Below are 18,255 nucleotides of genomic sequence, written 5' to 3' on the forward strand. Positions count from 1 at the left end.
TGTGTGTGTGTGTGTGTGTGTGTGTGTGTGTCAGGGGGTGCTGCGGACCTGGAGAAGGGGTGAGCCCAGCCTCCCTGCAGAGTAACACCTCCACCATCGGCTGCAAGGAAGGGGCGAGTCCCTCAGGGCTGCAGGAGCGGCAAGGTAGGCCAAGGTCCGGCCACTCCTGACACCTAGTGGCCACCTGAGTCCGGGGCAGGGCGCGGGAAGAGCAGAGGGCCTGTTCTCCCGTTCTTCTGGCCGGCATCCCCCTTCCCTCTGCCCGGGGCCCGGCCCCGGCAGCCCCGGCAGCCCTGGCAGCCCATCCCGCCTCAGCCTCGCCCTCGGCCTCCGAGTCAGGCCTGGACTTGGAGGCCTCCTACACCCACGGGTGGGTCGCAGAACCCCATACGCCCCCAAACGTGGCGGACCCGGGAAGCCAGGTCGTGAGGCCCGGATTCGAAGGTTACCCGAGCTCGGGTCCGGAGGCCGGGTCACGGTGGCCGCCGTTCTCGCGCCGCAGGCCCTAGCACGCGGGCGTCAAGGCTCGGGCCCGGAGTCCGGCGGGACCCTGTCCCTAGACCCGGAACCTTGGGGGGCCGGGCCCGGTCCCAGGTGCGCGGACCCGCCGGAGGCACTTCCGGTCCCCGCGCCCGCCCCCGCCCGTCGCGTAGTCCGCCGGGCTGCCAACCCGCTGCAGCCGCCCGGTCGCCATGGAGACGCGGTAGCTCCGAAGTCCGCGCGGCTGGCGGAACCGGCAGAACAGCCCGGGCGTGGCGCGGGAAGCTCGCGGGCCAGTCGGCAGCGCGACGCTGCGCAGCGAGGACAACGTCCGTGCTCGACGTCCAGCCAGGTAGGTGGCCGGGTCGGGTAGGGGAGAGTCGAGGCCTGGCGTGGAGTCGGGAGGGGCCCCGGGTGCGTGCGGGGGGACGGCGAGCTCAGGTGTGCCCGGCCTGGGGCGGGACCGCGCCCGCGCCGGGACAGGCCGGGATCCCGGCGCCGCAGCCAGTCTTTCTTTTTCCCTCTCCTGCCGCCACACCTGACTCACCTCACCTGCTTCCCCCGGCTCGGGGCCACCGAGCAAGGCCCGAGGTTAGGAGCTCATCCCACTCCTTCCTGGAGCTGTCAGCCGTCGGCCCCGGGTCTGCCTCTGTGCCCAGTCTCCGCGGAAGTTAGCACGGAGCGGCAGGTGATCCCAAGTTTATGTACGGCGTAATGTTTTGCCCTACTCTAGAAACTAGGTGGCATAGAGGTGGATCAACCAACAATTGCCACGACTGTTCTTTTGAAACCTGAGACCGAGCTGCCAAACTGCTTCGCTAGTGGAGGGGCCTCCCTCCCTCTGCCTCTTTCCTCTTGGGGTGAGAAGTCTAGCTAGTAGAGCCCTTCCTTGTTCTTCTCCCAACATCTCCAGCCTCTTGGGTGCAAGAAGTTTCCCGTTTGGGAAATCCTTACTCCTTGGGTTGGCCTTGGTAGCCCCTGAACTGGGTACAGGGGATGCAGAATTGAGCTGAGGAAGGGATCTGCTGCTGCCTTTGACACCTGGGAATGGTGGGGGGGTACCTCCCCTCTCTGTCTGTCCTTCCCCCCAGGGCACCACAGAGAGGAGGATCCAGGTGGACCCTGGAGTCCCAGACATGTCTTTAGAAGCTGGAACCCCTCCCAAGTCTTTCTCCCTTCTGGTTGCCCCTCTCCACTCTCACTCTACCTTGGCTTTGAGGATTTTCTACGACTTATTAAATGAAGCTCTATTTTATCTGGATTCTGTTCCTTCGTTTTCTTTCTTTTTTTAATATAGATTCATTTATTTTATTTATTTTTGGCTGCGTTGGGTCTTCGTTGCTGCGCGCAGTCTTTCTCTAGTTGCAGCAAGCGGGGGCTACTCTTCATGGCGGTGCGCAGGCTTCTCATTGCAGTGGCTTCTCTTGTGGTGGGGCACGGGCTCTGGGCACGTGGGCTAAGTAGCTGTGGCTCACAGGCTTAGTTGCTCCACAGCATGTCGGATCTTCCAGGACCAGGGCTCGAACCTGTGTGCCCTGCATTGGCAGGCGGATAGTGAAACTGGATTGAGGCAGAAAATATAGGCAACTTGTAAATGCCAAGGGGAGCCCCATACAGAGAAGGGCTGCTACAACCCCGCCCCCAGGGCAGGAGGAGCCTCCTGGACCTGAGTGGATGCCCTGCTTGTCCCACTTCTTTCCTGCCTGCGCCACCTTCCCTTGGCAGGCAGAGCTTGGGTGGCTTCTAATACAAAGGGGTTCAGCAGCACTGGAAGAATTTGGTGGAGGAATTCACCCCAGATCCAGGGGTTTCTGCCCAGTGCGCGGATTCATGGTAGACAGAAGGCGGGGTATGTATTTATTAGAGGGGGTCGTGCTGTCTGCTGCCATCTGGCTCTCTGTGGCCCCAAACCTCATGTGTCAGCAGCTTCGGATGCATGACTCTTCCTAAGGTGCTATTAGGAACAGGTTTAGTTTTTGTTAGATTGCTATTTAACTGAATACCTACTATGTGGCAGGCAGTGTGCTAGGCACTGGTACATATTTATCCTGTTTAATCTTTGCTACAGGCCAGTAAGGTGGATCTCAACATCCCCCTACCTTATGGAAGAGGAAGCAGGCTCAGAGAGGGTGCTTGCCCTCCACCCTGGGCGCACACAGTCATGAACAGTGGGGCTGGCTTTGAAATCATATCCGTCTGACCAGGGCTGCATTGTGACTTTCCCCTTCCTCCATAAAAAAATAAAGAGAGGGCTTCCCTGGTGGCGCAGTGGTTGAGAGTCCACCTACCGATGCAGGGGACATGGGTTCGTGCCCCAGTCCGGGAAGATCCCACATGCCACGGAGAGGCTGGGCCCATGAGCCATGGCCGCTGAGCCTGCGCGTCCGGAGCCAGAGCCTGTGCTCCGCAGCGGGAGAGGCCACAACAGTGAGAGGCCTGCGTACCGCAAAAAAAAAAAAAAAGAGAATTATATTTTACAACCATATTGGTATAAAGATGAATATAATCCAGGCTGGATTAAATTTTCTTCAACCCTATGTTTGTTTTTTCTTATGATTTTAACAGAAATCAAAACACTTTTTGTGAGTCCCTACAAGTACTGGGAGCCCCAACACTGAGTCCCTGGGCCCAGTGGAGAACTGGGCTCAGTGTCTGACTTCACGCTTTCTACCCAGGGGTTACTTGGGTGTGGGTAGTAAGAAAGTGCCCCACCTAACAGCTCAGCCCTCATTTTGCCTTTTCTTTGATCACATTCGAGGACATTCTAGGACAATTGAGTCGTTTCTCCCCTTCACCCATCAAGAAAAGATCTAGCCCCCAACACAATCTTTTCTAACCCAATTAAAACCCTGCTTTGGATAAGGAGGCTGTGGTCAGGCCAGGCTCCCTGCTTCCAGGCTGTGGCACTTGTGCGGTGTCTGGTCCCCATAATGAGATTAGGCCTGGTGGCCTTTCAATGAAACCCCCTGGGCTCAGGGAGGGAGAGGGATGCTTGTTAGCACGTTCAACCCCTGCGGCAGCTCCTGGCCCTGGTTGATCACATTAAGTGGAGTCTGGCTGCAGGTGTGTGTGGGAGGGGAGGGGTGACTGTCACAGCCCAAGGTTCCAAAAGCTGCCAGAGATCTGACATCCCCATCCTGTGCTCTGATAGGAAGGAGGGTGGCTGGGTAAGGATCCACAAGAGCTTGCCCTGGTTCTGAGACTCTGGTCTACTGGGCTGAGGAAGCCTTTGGGGGTGTAGATGGGCCGCTTCCAGACTGTTGACATTGCTGCCTGTACTGCTGCACTGGGAACACAGGAGATCCCAAAGCAGCCAGTGTTCTGGTGTTCCACAGGAAGGAAGGAAAGGAGGAAAGGAGGCAAGGAGGGAGGGAGGGAGGGAGGAAGGGCAAGAGAATGTTCCCACTGTCTAGACTGGGAAATGAGGGAGCAGAATGAAAGATATTTGCTGGGCTTCCCTGGTGGCGCAGTGGTTGAGAGTCCACCTGCTGATGCAGGGGACACGGGTTCGTGCCTCGGTCCGGGAAGATCCCACATGCCGCAGAGCAGCTGAGCCTGCGCGTCTGGAGCCTGTGCTCTGCAACAGAAGAGGCCACAACAGTGAGAAGCCCGCGTACCGCACAAAAAAAAAAAAAAAAAAAAAGAGTGAATCTCAACTGATTTCAAGGTTTGCAAATGTGTTTGTGGGTGAGTCAGATTCCAACCAGAGTCCTTGAAATGTCTTCTTTGTATCCCCCATTATCGGAAGCAGGCCCTCTGTGTACAAAGGTACGTCGTCAATTATGTTGAACCGAATAAGCAATAGGGCAATGGCTTGCTGAAGGGGTCTTTCCTCTTCTGTGAAGCACAGAACCACTTGATGCTTTGTCTTTTCTGCAAATCTGGATTTTTCACTTAGATCTTATTGGCTGTGATGTCACCTATGGGGAAGCTACAGGCCTGCCCGAGGAGGACTGGTCTTTCTGTGTTTTCCTGTCATCCCTCATACCTGGATTTAGAATCACCTTCAAATTGGAAGGGGCCACAGGGGAGACTGCTGAGGCCTCCATGAGTCCAAAGGTCATTCTTTATCTCTGGCTTCCTCTGGGATGCCTAGTTACCAGGGCACAGGGACCAGGAGAGATGCCTTTGGAGCAGTTGGCATGAAGATCTTGCAGCTAGTTTGTCCCCATCACCTCTTCTCTCTAACCCACCTGTTTCCATCCTGCAGCCTTTTCTCCCAGGAGAGCCCACGGGGGACACCAATGCTTGATGCTATGGTGGGTGTAAACTGCCTTAGAAGCATGGTTCCCCAAGGGGTGGGGAGGGCCCAGGAGGACTGGCGTGTGAGGGGAGAGGCCTTCCTGGAACCCTGCCTCCAAGCAGATTCAGATCCTCTGAATACTGGCTTCAGTATTCAGGAAGTTTTCCTTTCTTCCCTAGTTACTAGCCTGAGAAAGTGCAGGCCACACCCCAAGCAGGCAACCCCTGTAGGAAATCCAAAGGAGTGGCCACCCCAGTGTGGTGAAGCCAGCGTGGACTGTGGTAAGTGCTCTGGGAGTTTAACTCATAGCCTGAGTTGTTACGGCCCTTTACTCTAGAAGCTGCATCTGCTCTGCACCTTGTCTGCAAGGTCCTGGAAGGCGGGGGCCGTGGCTCATCTGTATCCAGCAGTGTCACCCCCATATCGTAGGCACTTGATAAACAACTGAGTTGAGCACTTCTTTGCTGCGGCTGATTTGGGGCAAGTCATTTATCCTCTTTGAGTCCCGATTTCCTCATCTGTCAAATTGGGGTAATACTCCTGTTATCACCATAGGTTACTGCGAAGATTGAACTGAGTACAGAGCGGGGCTCCCTACCCCTGAGGCTCGCAACTCCCGTCCACCACCCTGGGGTGCAAACAGCACTAGGGTTTGGACTCTGAAGGGAATTCAGGTTGTGAGTTTTCAGTGAGGACATTAAAGCCATGTATTTAGTCACTGTGCTGTTCCCACGTGTTTTCTTTTCAACACCACCAAGCGAGTCTCCACTTCTCAGCAGATGCTCCTGGGTGTCCTACAATTTAACTCAACATTGACACTACCTACCCGGAGACAGCGTCAGATCCCACAGGGCTCAGTCCCACAACACTGCCCCCACCCACTTCAGATGCTAATTGCAAGGCCAGGTTGTCACCTGTGCTAACGATAGTCTATAGATCAGGGCTTCCCACGACCTTTTCCTCAGGTTCAGTTAATTTGCTAGAGCAGCTCACAGAACCCAGAGAAACTTGCTAGATTGCTGGTTTGTTATAAAAGGGTGTAACTCAGGGACAGCCAGATGAAGAGGTATGCAGGGCAAGGTCTGGAAGGGTCCGGAGCACAGGAGCCTCTGTCCCCGGGGAACTGGGGTGCACCACCCTCCCGGCATGTGGATGTGTTCACCAACCTGGGAGCTCTCCAAACCCCGTCCTTCAGGGGGTTTATGGAGGGCTCATTACACAGGCCCGATTGATTAAATCATTGGCCACTGGTGGCCGCACTTAGTCTCCAGCCCTTCTCCCTCCCTGGAGGTCAAGGGTGGGACTGAATGTTCCAACCCTCCAGTCACGTGGTTGGTTCCCCTGGTAACCAGCCCCACCCTCAGGTTTCCGAGAGGCTTCAGTAACAAGATGTAATATTAACATAACAAAAGAAACGGTTGCTTTGTCACCTGGAAAATTCCTAGGGTTTTACAGGCTCGGCCCCATATATTTCTTATTAATATCACATTATCATGGCTGTGAAGAGAAGTCTGATTTCTGCCCGACTCACGAGGAGGTTGGCTGGGGGTGGGGGGGAATCTGGCTCTGGCTTGCGTCACCACAGAGCGGCTGGGGACCCAGGAGTGGCAGCCCTGAGCTCCCCCTCTGTACTCAGTGGCTACTCGGTGGGGACGCTGTGGCAGGTCTGCCGGGGCAGAGCACGTTCCTTCCAGTCTTCCTAATTCAGAGCAAATCGGATTCTGACTGCGCCCCAGGCTCTCGGGGAGGAATCTAATAAAGCAGAGGAGGACAGCATTTCTCAGTCCAGTACACTTTTCCTGTCAGAGTCAGCCCAGGGATGAGATCCCCGAGGGGGAGGTAGATGCGTTCCCCGCCTTCTGGGAGCTCACAGGGCCCTGCAGCAGAGAGGCTCACAGGGCTTAACGCGAGGCAGGACACCTGGGGTAAGTAAGCGCCAGGCCAGCCTTGGGAACAGAGAGGAGGGGGACAGAGTGGTGAACAAAAGGCTCATTTCAGGTCGTGGAGCAAATCGACAGAGGCGGAAGAGGAGGAGCGGGGGTGTGAGGTGGAGGGGATAACAACAGGCCGTGCTGCCAGAGCTGGGGAACTGGGAGCATCTCTTCCGAGTGGATGTGGCAGGAGAACAGTGGGGGCTGCCGGTGGGCTCTGGGTTAGGGTCAGTTATGGAGTTGGCATTTGACCACCTCATGCTGGTGGCTCTTTGTGCCTGGTGGGGCAACATGACTGGGATCTGGCTTTGTCCCTGTCGGTCAGGTAGATTGAGGAGGGTAGGGAGACGGGGGCAGAAGCTCCAGGCCCTGCTGGGTGGTGGAAATGAAGATGGCCAAGAGGGAAGCGATGGCGAGACGTGGGGGAGAAGCAGGAGGACTCGGCACTGGGACTCGAAGGGCGACCTGGGAGGTCAGGGGAGGAGTGTAACTTTGGATGTGCTGAGTTTGAAGTGTTGGAGGGATGTCCAGGTAGAGATGTCAGTGGACAGTTAGAAATGGGGTTTAAATTTGGGGGAGAGGACAGACTAGCACTAGATTTAGAAGTCATCGGTGTAGAGGTGACAGGTAAGCACGAGGGCAAGAGTTCCAGAAATACGGCTTCACTGTTGCCCACGGCTTCTGGAAACAGGTGTTCCCACCTGCCTTGGGAGTGTTTTCTGGAAGATGATTTGACAGAATGTATCCAAAACCTAAAAAAGAACCTAGCCCTTGCTCAGGACTCTATTTGTTCACTTAGGAATTAGACGAGTGTTGTACAAAAATGATCACAGTGTTGTTTGTTTAGTGAAAGCTGGCTAAATATTTAACAACAGGAGATTAGGGGATTGGTTAAAATGTGAAACAGCCTGTCATGTACTGACATGAAAAGATGTGCATGATCTATAATGAAGGGAAGAAAGCAGGTTAGAAATGGTATGGTCACGGTTCTATGAAAGAAGGTACATGTATTTCCAGAAGAAAAGGATGTAAATCAAAATGTTGATTGCTTGTAATTTTTCTCTTTTTTTGCTCATCTGTATCTTACTGCAGGAAGGTGCGTTACACTGCCTGCCCCCCTTTTAAAATGATGGAATTGCCAACAGTTGTCAAAGGTGGCAGAGAGAACTGGGGGTAAAGACAGCCCGGTCCCCAGGAGGCCAAGGCCAGGCCAGCTGGAAACTAGTTCTCGAGCCGCACAGGGTACAGGGTGTGTGCTCGCTTTTAGGGGGGACCCCAGAATTTGTTAGTTAAACATCTCTGCTCAGCTGCTGTTCTCTGCTGGTAATGAAGGAGAAGGAGGGTGTCTCCAGAGCTGCTGGGAGAGGCTGGGGCAGTGGGAGAGGCAAGATGGGATGGAGTGCTCGGCCCTCGGGGAGCTGCAGCAGCGTCTTTCTGTGGCCCCAGGCCGCCAGCACCGAGGCCCAGCAAACGGAGACCATACTTGTTCATCAACCGCCTCCTCTCCTCCCATCTTCCAGTGCCTCTCCCGCCTGGGTGTGGGGAGAACCAGCAGGTTCAGCGGGAAGAGCCGGCACACAGGCCACCCTGAGCCCGGGCAAGGCTGTGGAGACACTGGGGACTGGGCAGAGGAGCCAGGAGATGCCTCCCACTGGCCCTGAGCCTCGCTTCCCCAAACCCCATTGAGCCCCCGGTTCCGTTTGCACGACGGGAGCAGTGACACACCTTTTCTCACAGGATCCCTGTGCGCGAAGTGACCCCAGGAGTTCTCACCTTGTAGATCTCAGTTCAGGAAGCCTGGCCTGAGGGAGGGGTGCAGGCCCATGCCCCAGGTGTGGAGGGGAAGACGAGGCAGGAAGGGAAACGGGCAGCTCGGAGGCTCCTGTCGCCTGGTCCTTTCTACTGAAGCGGCTCAGAGAACATTCCTTCTACCGGCAGCTGCCCTGCAGCTCTCTGTGGGCAGGACTTCTTTCATCTCCAGCTGGGAGCTGAAAAAGCAGGCACGGGGGAGTCAGGTTCCTCATTTCTCACCCTAGATGTCCTTTATGATTCATCTGGAGGAAAAATTCCAGCACCTTCAAGGAATTTGCTCACTTCTCTGTTTCACCTGTGAACCCCACCTGAGAAAACCCAGGGCCTCCTGAAACAGAAAGTAAAGCACTGGCACTGGGCCCTCCTGCTCCGGCCAGAACTTGGAGTACTTTGACTTGCTCCCTCATTGCAGGTGGAAGTGCAGCCAGGTGTGGGTCAGTCTCTGCAGGAAGGCGCCCCCACCCCCACCGGGTGCTCCGGGAGCACTCTCACGGAGGCCTGGGGTTGTGGGCCGAGGGAGGAGGCAGAGGTGGGCAAGGGAGGCCTGCAATGTCTTTTTGGAGGCTGTGGGCCGCTCCTCTAAGCTCCACCATCTTCCCTGCAGCAGCCGCCTCGGCATGGACAGCCCTGCCCGCCCAGCACCTGCCCCTGCGGCCCTGCTTTACTATGTGGCCTTCTCCCAGCTGCTGGGCCTGGCTGTGGTGGCCACGACTGGCACCTGGCTCGGTGTGTACCGAGGAGGCATCGCCTGGGAGAGTGCCCTGCAGTTCAACGTGCATCCTCTCTGCATGATCATAGGCCTGGTCTTCTTGCAGGGAGATGGTGAGTCCCTGGGCAATGCCACCTGAGAGAGGAGATGTGCAGGAACCCTTTCACACCTGAATCTGCCCAGTCAGAGAAGGAAGCTGGCTTGGACCTTGGGGACACTGGGAATCCAGATCCAGGGCCCCACGGCTGGTGGGTGGCAACTCCTTTCTGACCTATGCCAGAGCTTTCACCTCGTGCTTCAACAAGGAGCATCCGAAGGTGTGTGTGCTGCACACGGAGGCCCAGGGGCTGGGCTGTGAGCAAAGCCCATCTTCTGCAGAGGCGGCTTGAAATTGAGGGAGAGAAAGTGAGTGTGAGCGTGAGGGTATGTGCGTGTGTGTGTGTAGACGCTGGACTTGGAGGAGCTACAGCTCCTCTCTCTGGGGTAGGATCCAGGCCGTGGCAGGCCCCCACCCTGCCTCAAGGCCAGGGGGCCTTGGCCTTCTCCTTCTGGTAACAAGCAAGCTGGATCTATGCATTCTTCCTAGATGTGGTCCTGGTGACAGCCACCTCCTCAGCAGCACACTCCCGAGAGGCATTCCGCCCGACCCCTGGCCCTGACTGCTTCAGCCCGAAGAGGGGGAGTTAGCTTGGGGTTGCAAAGTTCTTTGAGAACCTGGGGTTTCCCAACCAGGGAGCCTGCTGGCTAAGAGTAGTGAAGGTCTGATCTGGCTTCAGTGCTATACAATCTGAGGACCATCATAGCTAAGAGGTGAACTCAGAAGCCTGGTGGCACCTTGATGTGACTGCACGATGAGCCTAAAACAAAGCCTGGGATACAGGACAGCTAAGAAGGGGGTGGGCAGTGCGAGGGCATACGGAGCCTCGTTCCCTCCCCCACTTCCTGTGGCTGGGGTACCTGGACAAGCCCTCCCCTCTCCAGCCGGGGGTGTCTCCTCGCTGCCCTGGCAAGAAGGCCTCGTGCTTGGCTTAGCGCCCTGACATTCCCTTTCTCACGGCCCACCAGCCCTGCTGGTTTACCGCGTCTTCAGGAATGAGGCCAAACGCACCACCAAAGTTCTGCACGGGCTGCTGCACGTCTTCGCCTTCGTCATCGCCCTGGTGGGTGAGTTCCAGGCACGGGCCCGCCCTCCTTCCCCCACCTCTGCTGACTTGGGGAAGGAGCTGCTTTACTGTCCAGTCCCCCCTCCCCACCCCTCCTCCCCCTTCCGGGCAGGGACACTGGTGCTGGCAGCCACCGAGCTGGGACTGGAGCCCAGAAGTCCCGGTGGGTCGGGTTTCCCTTGGGTCACCGCACCCCCTCCGTCGCCATCAGCCCAGTCCTCACGCGACCCCCTCCGGCTAGGCCTGGTGGCGGTGTTCGACTTCCACAGGAAGAAAGGCTACGCCGACCTGTACAGCCTGCACAGCTGGTGTGGCATTCTGGTCTTCGTCCTCTTCTTTGTGCAGGTGAGTCCTTGCAGCTCCACAGCGCTGGAGAGGGGCGGGGAGCAGGGCCCAAACAGGGCCAGGGCCAGGTGTGCGCACGGGCGAAAGGCGCTCCAGCCCGCCGAGAGCGCTGCCTCCGACCGGCACCCTTCCGGCGCTCTTCTGGCCGACAGGCACGTGGATTTGGTCCCAGGCTCCGCCTCGGGGCGCACAGTGTGGGGCTGAGACCGGCCTAGAGCGCCGGCCCACGTTCCCCACGTGCTCAGCGCTCCCGCTGCGTCTCCGGCCGTAGGCCACCGCGCGGGGGTGGCGGGGCCTTTGGTCCTCGCGGGCGGCGGCCCACCTGGGGCGTCCTCGGGCTCCAGTCTCCAGCGCAGCTCAGCCTCCGGCAGCACCTCGCCTTTCCTCCCAGTGGCTCATGGGCTTTAGCTTCTTCCTGTTCCCCGGCGCGTCGTTTTCTCTGCGGAGCCGCTACCGGCCGCAGCACGTCTTCCTTGGCGGCGCCATCTTCCTCCTCTCGGTGGGCACCGCCCTGCTGGGCCTGAAGGAGGCGCTGCTGTTCGAGCTCGGGTGAGCGCCCCCTCCCGGCGGCTCTGTGTGGGGCCGCCGAACAGCGGCTTTTCTCCCAGGGCCGGGGGCGAATGGCACTCGGCCTAACGGCGACGCCTCGGGTGGCCTCGCCCTCCGCCCCAATCCCGCAGGACCAAGTACAGCAAGTTCGAGCCCGAGGGCGTCCTGGCCAACGTGCTGGGCCTGCTGCTGGCCGCCTTCGGCGCGGTCGTGCTCTACATCCTGACCCGCGCCGACTGGAAGCGGCCCCTCCAGGCGGAAGAGCAAGCGCTCTCCATGGACTTCAAGACGCTGACGGAGGGCGACAGCCCCAGCTCCCAGTGACGCGCGCCCCGTGCCATCCCGTCCTGTCCGCCGAGGCGGTCTCCGCCGTTTCGGGGCCCCGACAGGTGTCTGTCCCGCCCCCGCCGAGGCTCCGGGGGTGGGGCAGCCCTCCTCCCTTAGCGCTGATTTCCGGGGTTCAGGCCCTCTCCGCTTTCCCCTCCTCGCTGCTGCTGCCGCCGCCGCTGCCGTCGTGTTAGTCCTGCGCAGACCCCCGCCCCCCTTGCCCCTGCCACCCCCTCAGATGGAGCAGCCTTGGGTAGGGTTCTGGGCCATTGGGCCTGGTCGCAGAAGCACAGATCCTTAAAGGGGTTGGAGAGGGGGAGGCGGCTCCCCGCTCGGGGCAGCGGGGTCCTGGGCTGTGTCCGCGGAGAAGGCGGGGCCCAGCGCCGGGCCAGCGAGGCCATGACTTGCTTTGTGTGACACCGAACTCCAACCAGGAGTCTTGCGGGCCCAGCCTTTGGCAGCGGAGCAAGTGATATTATGTGTAAAATATGCTGGTGTCAGGGCAGGGTTCCCCAGGAGAGGGGAGGGACTGGCCCTTGGGAAGCTCTGGACGCGTGGCTTGGGCCCAGCTGCGCTCTGCAGCCTTCTCTTTCTTTAATCCCTTAGCCCCAGGGCGGCTTTCTTTGCCTTTGGGGCCCAGCAGCCCGAAGAAGAAGCAGGAGGTGGGCCTCGGCGGGCGCTGCGGGCCGTATGCCGCCTGCAGGGGCTCCCCTCCCCGCGGGGGCCGGCCTCGCGAGCCAGCTGCCCACCCTCGGAGCTCACTCAGGCGGTGCTCTGACAGAGGCCCAGGACACAAGCCTTTTTGCTTTAAACAAAAAGCTGCCGCTGTTGCCCCCTTTCCCTTTCCATAGGGAGGGTAGGGGCTGCCTAATCAGGAGGAAAGCCTCATCCTCTCCTACCTGGGGCCCATCTTTGCAGGAAGTTGGGACCAAGTCAGAATCGGATTAATCCCCCCAACCCCATGAGTGTGTAATGCTGTTAGCTGAGTCACCGTTTGGCTTCTGTCTAGAAATAACGTGATTACAGCATCGATCTTGTGCTTCTTGGACTTGGTGAATGCTCTCTCCTTGTTTTCCTCGTTTTCTGGGCTTTGAGGAGCATGACACTGTTTGAGACAAGACACAGTTTACTTAAATGAAGACATTAATAAAATTTCCAAATCTGTTTTTTTTTTAACGGCTGCCTTTCTCACACCTAAATGCTGCCTTTGAGAAAGGGAGCTTGTCTCCCCTAATGCCCAGATTTCTAAAACAGCTTTTGTGGTGGGTCCTGCCTCAGGCGATGCTGCTTCTCAGAGCAGGTGGCTGTGTTGGGCGCCTTACCAGCAGGGCTCCCTGCTCCCTTCCGTGGGCATTCCGGGCTCTGCTGCAGCCCCGGCACCAGGGTGTCTCCGCACCCTGTTAATATCATACGCTCTGCAAGGGCACGAGCTCCGGCAACTCTTTGATCACCTGGTATGGTCATTGTTTACATGTGGGGAAAACTCCACCTTAGACAAACTACAAGAGTACAGCTGTATATCTCCGTTGCCAGAAAGGCACAGAGAGAAATGGAAGCTTGGATTTGCAAGAAAAGTCTGTAAACTGCCCTGTTTGCCAAAGCGTATGCTGGATGATTCATGAGCCAAAAAGCCTCCCCCCCCACCCCCAAGCTGTTCCGTGGTGGTTTATTTTATTTTGCCTGTGGCCAATCTTCTATGAAGTACAATGTAGTGTTGGTACAACAGATGATTCAATAAATGTCTACAGCAGGTGTCTTGTCTGTTATCTTCATTTACTGTGGCAATAAAAGGAGCCAGTGCTTTTAGCACATGCATGAAGTTAGTCTACTAGGGTTGAAAGAATTTGCATATCCCCAGGCTGGGCACAGAAGGTAAAGTGATTAATGATATTTATGATGACACAGGCTCTGAAACAGCCCAGTGGCTGTCCTGACTCTGGACCCAGTGAGGGAGGCTCTTCCACACGGTTAGAGAAATTCTCTTCTCAACCCAGACAGAGTGGCCTGGAGGGTGGAGCCGTAAGAGCCTGACAAGGGCCTTGGCAAGAAGTTTCCCCAGTATTCAATTAACCTTTTTCCTTTTAAAAACGTGTCTCTTCATTCCTTAAGAAGAGGAGCAAAGTTTTGAGAACAAGCTGAGATTCCACTTAGGTCAATTCCTGAGGCTCAGGCAGATGTGTTTACAGTAAAGCTGGGTGCGACTCAGATCCCACCGGGATCTACCGTGTGCTCCTGAAAAGCACTGTCACTTAGATGAAAAACTTACTAAGAGGGCTCACTATTGAAAGGGACCATGGATTCTTACTTCCTAGCACTTACTTTCTTTTCTGTATTGAGTCTGGTTTCTGGCGTGTCTCAGCCAGAGCCTGAGAGGTCTTTGCTTGATGCATCTATAGAGTCTCCTGATCAAGGCTTCTATGTGGACCTTCATTTGCTTTAAAAGCCTGCAAAGCATGGCCTGGTTCATGTCACAAGGTGATCTCTCGGTCAGGGTCAGGGTTGGTTCTCCGCGTGAGGGCAGAGGCATCCTGACCCTGTGAGGGTGACATCTCCCTTGCGGCTTTTGTGCTAGCCTCTGAATCTTAAGGGTCTCTCTGTGTTTGAATATTCACATAATCCCAGATGCTGCCTCTCCCTCCAGGGAGCTACTCCTTAACCAACTTACCTTCTCACTGGGTTTGGAACCTCGAGGGGTCCCAGAGTTATTCTTCTTGCCCATGGTACAGAGTTGTTTCTCTAAAGGAGCACAAAGTAGCATTCTCTAAGCTTCCTTCTGGACGACTGCCTGTGCTGCTTCTGGGGTCATCCAGATTGCTTGTCTTGGAATACCCCCTTCTGAGGAAGCGGGCAGGCAGCACGGTACAGGGAAAATGCTTTCTGGGCAAATCTGATTCAGAGTCCCACCTTTGACTCCATGACCTTGAGCAACTTAAACTCTCAGGATCTGCTTCCTCATTTGTGTTCTGGAGACGGCAATGTCTGTCAGAAATTGGATGAGGAATACGTTAGAGAACGTGTGGGAAGTCCCCATCACAGTGTCTGGGACATAAGGGGTATCTCAAGAGAACGGCCCTTTACAATGGACTCAGCTCTGTCTCTTCTATGAGGCCCTTTTTATCATAGGGCCTTCCAGACATGATGTCCTTAGTATGAATGTCCTATCCTTATTCCTGGCAATGGGAAGACTCAGTCTCCAAGTTTCTTCAAGCTCCTCCAGCTTTCATTTTTAAAGGTGAAAGGAGATGATGCTATGTTCCCCCCTCAGCCTTGGTCTGTGGAAGGGGAGTCTGACTGCCCACGTGCATGTGTGCACAGCGGTGTGTCGAGCTATATAAAGAGCAACTAAAGGGCACCTACCAGGGAATGAAAATGACTAGGGGAAGACCTACCAGAATGTGCTGTTTCCTGCTGCTCTGAGTGGCTCTTTAGTTAGGTTCAGGGCAAACAGCTTTTAAAAATTAGCTTTCTGGGACTTCCCTGGTGGTGCAGTGGTTAAGAATTTGCCTACCAATGCAGGGGACACGGGTTCGAGCCCTGGTCCGGGAAGATCCCACATGTTGAGGAGCAACTAAGCCCGTGGCCACAACTACTGAGCTTGTGCTCTAGAGCCCGTGAGCCACAACTACTGAAGCCCGCACGCCTAGAGCCTGTGCTCCGCAACAAGGCACCACAATGAGAAGCCTGCTCACCACAACTAGAGAAAGCCCGCGTACAGCAACGAAGACCCAACGCGGCCAAAAATAAATAAATTTATTTTAAAGAAAAATTAGCTTTTTAGGAATCATTCAGTGCCTCAGGAATTCTTAAATAACTGTTTCCCTGGGCTTCCCTGGTGGCACAGTGGTTAAGAATCCCCCTGCCAATGCAGGGGACACGGGTTCGAGCCCTGGTCTGGGAAGATCCCACATGCCGCGGAGCAACTAAGCCTTTGCGCCACAACTACTGAGCCTGTGTTCTAGAACCTGCGTGCCACAACTACCGAAGCCTGCACACCTAGAGCCTGTGCTCCGCAACAAGAGAAGCCACTGCGATGAGAAGCACGTGCACTGCAACGAAGAGTAGCCCCCGCTCGCCACAACTAGAGAAAGCCCACACACAGCAACGAAGACCCAACGCAGCCAAAAATAAAATAAGTTTATAAAAAACCAAACCAAACCAAAAAATAAACCCTGTTTTTCTTTCAACCACTTATCCATTTTTAACTTTTAATGAAATAACTGGAACAGCCCAGGAATGCTTTTCAGACTGAGCAGGTAGTTCCTTCCAGAGTCCTCTCCTCTTTAAAGGCAGTTGTGGTGTCCAGGCTGGGATGACTGCATGCCTGGAGTTTTCCTGGTTCCCCCGCTTTGGTGCTTTGGGGGAAATGAATGTAGTTACACAGCAGGGGCGTTTGTTCAACAAAGTCTGGCGTCTAGAGGAGGTGGTCTCCTTCCTTGCTTGTGCCTGAAGTAGACAGAGAGGTCGAAGCCAGGCAGGAAAGACCACAGGACTCTGTCCTTAACGAAGGGTATGGAGTCTCCAGCCAATTTCAGAAAATCTGCAACCTCTCTGTTCACAGGGCAGCTGCCTAGCTCTCTATATGGCGAGGATTGGAAATTCCGGCCGGATTTCTGAAGAAAAAATAAAGTCACTGGAAGCAGTAGGCTTCCAACTTTAACCAAGTTAGTCTTGGGAACTATAGCTGGTGCTGTCCCCCTGCCTCGGGCCTGCAGTCTCTAAACCTAACAGTCCTAACTGGCAGCCTTGGATTTTGGGTCGGTAGCTGGATTGGGGTGTAGCCTCAGCTATTAAAATCAAAGGAGAGGAACTCAGTGCTCCCTTGGCATGGCTGGAGAAAGACTCTTCCACGGAAGAAAAAGCCTCCCTTTCTCAATGAATGCAGTGAGCCTTGGCTGATGGGCCCTCAGGACTGTCTTGTGCATGGTTCTTGTGTGCCCACCGCAGTGTCCAACTCCCGAGAGAGGTGCTCAGTAACTTCTCTGATGAACCAGAGCCTGAAGGGGTGACTCTAAATATCCCTTAAGAGACCAGCCACATCATTAGGAATTTGGCCTCTGCCAGTTGTTCTTGGGGGAGGCTTCCTCACACTGCAGGCCTTAGTGTAGCTGAGCGCAAGTCAGCTCCCCTGAGAGGTACTGTAATGGAAGGAGTGCACCACAATGCCATGTGTTTCCAAGTGTTACCCATTTATAAATAAGTACATTTGCTTTCATACATACAGTTCATTGTACAGATGGCGATCTGTATACATGGGCAGGAAACTGCATTCATTTAACTTTTCACATCTATCTCACACAGCTCACATGTACAGACAATAAAACTGCTCAAGCAAGTACAGCAAAGGAAAACGTCTTTCCTTATACACAGGGGCCTAGATGCCTCTGTTGGGTGTGGGACATCCCCACTGCACGAGTTCACAACTGTGTGGTGTTCAATATATCAGGATAGAGAACAAACATGCATTGGATAATATACTGTACAGAGAAAGTCCTTTACATCTGAGTTATAGAAAACCTAAAGGAAAACGAAGTGCATTAAAGCTTTTTCCAGCAAGTGTCTTGAAAGGACAGCAAAGAGGAGGAAGAATCAAAATCATATTAGTACAAATCACTCTTTAATTGTAGACTGTACATGTCTGTACTAATTAAAATCATCTTGGATTTGGAGGAGACAGAACAGAGACAAAGATGCTATGCTGGATGGAAAGGAGGCCATGCCTGAGAATGGCACCTGCCCTGAGCCTGACGAGGAACTGGTCCCACTCAGCAGGAATCAGCCAAAGAGGAAAAAAAACAGAAACAAAAACAAACCAAAAAAACCAAACCAGAACAGGAAGTGTAACTTACAGAACTTCCAAAATAACCTGTGAATGAAGCAGAGATCTGGAGCCAGCATTTCTAACACTTTTCCAGTAAGTTGGTTCACAATAAGGCAGGTACATTCAAGTACTGAATTTTCCAGAATTGACTCTCTGTCTGGTCCTGGGGACCAAAGGGACTGAGTTGAGTCCCCCTAACCAGGTGTTCTGGTTAGTGATTAGGCAAAAGAAAAATCCAGCCAGCAAGTGCTACAACACAGCCCGCTAAGCTCCTTCCTTTCCACAGACTAGGTGGAAAAAACGAGAGCGATGCCGGCCTGCACCTATATGCATCCAGCTAAAACCTGACAGGTCAGCTTAGTGGAGATATCACAGAGTCAGCAGGAAGAAATGAGAGGATATGGGTGAGGAAACACGAAAGTAACACTTGATTTTTGGTGTCCAATTACGCATTCATTTGGTACTGACTTTCAAAGCTCTGACTGTGGCCATCAGCTGGCCACAAGCATCTCAGGGTGGTTCAGCTGCTGTGAGGCATTGGACACCGAAATGCAGGTTACCAACACTTCAGCCCTTGAGTGGTCTGTGTTATAAAAGTTGATGAAGACCCAGTGATTATTCAAGTAGCTCTGCACAGTGGCTCCACCAGCCCCATTGTGCTTGTGTCCAGGCCCCCAGCCAGCCACCTCTTCTTGGGAGCAGCCAGAGCTGAGTTCAAGGCATTGCATGGTGAAGGTTTCCATGACACGTCTTTGTAGGTAGCTCCTACCCCTAAGCCCTTTGTTCACTGTTGTCAGTCATGGTAGCTGCTGGTCAGTCTGGAATTCCTAGAGGAGGAGGAGAGAAAGCCACCCCCCCCGCCCACCCCAGTGCACACC

At 55.0% G+C, this 18,255-nt stretch overlaps 1 protein-coding gene and 1 long non-coding RNA gene across 11 annotated transcripts in view; one reads left to right on the forward strand and one right to left on the reverse strand.

Annotated features, from left to right (window-relative positions):
• LOC112410450 (uncharacterized) overlaps positions 1 to 559 on the reverse strand; it is an 11,418-nt gene extending 10,859 nt beyond the window's left edge. Inside the window, exon 1 of the long non-coding RNA XR_003005433.1 lies at positions 450 to 559. This is a non-coding gene — a long non-coding RNA (uncharacterized LOC112410450). The remainder of the gene's footprint in view (positions 1 to 449) is intronic.
• Positions 123 to 13,311, forward strand: CYB561 (cytochrome b561). 10 transcript variants are annotated; one of them, XM_024761097.1, is made up of 9 exons: positions 698 to 832; positions 4,691 to 4,739; positions 4,903 to 5,004; positions 7,747 to 7,903; positions 8,691 to 8,894; positions 9,071 to 9,288; positions 10,241 to 10,339; positions 10,580 to 10,683; positions 11,364 to 13,311. In XM_024761097.1, the coding sequence occupies exons 6-9, from the start codon at positions 9,084 to 9,086 to the stop codon at positions 11,751 to 11,753; spliced, it is 798 nt and encodes a 265-aa protein (XP_024616865.1). In that variant the 5' UTR covers positions 698 to 832; positions 4,691 to 4,739; positions 4,903 to 5,004; positions 7,747 to 7,903; positions 8,691 to 8,894; positions 9,071 to 9,083; the 3' UTR covers positions 11,754 to 13,311. The 10 variants fall into 10 exon arrangements, with proteins under 10 accessions (XP_024616869.1, XP_024616873.1, XP_024616865.1 ...); XM_024761105.1 differs by lacking the exons at positions 7,747 to 7,903; positions 8,691 to 8,894 and adding an exon at positions 11,075 to 11,232 and having other exon boundaries at positions 695 to 832; XM_024761099.1 differs by lacking the exon at positions 8,691 to 8,894.
• Positions 13,312 to 18,255: the final 4,944 nt, after the last annotated feature.

Source organism: Neophocaena asiaeorientalis, unplaced genomic scaffold, assembly GCF_003031525.2.
Source record: "Neophocaena asiaeorientalis asiaeorientalis breed wild unplaced genomic scaffold, Neophocaena_asiaeorientalis_V1.1 scaffold30, whole genome shotgun sequence".
In the NCBI taxonomy this organism is placed as follows: Eukaryota; Metazoa; Chordata; class Mammalia; order Artiodactyla; family Phocoenidae; genus Neophocaena; species Neophocaena asiaeorientalis.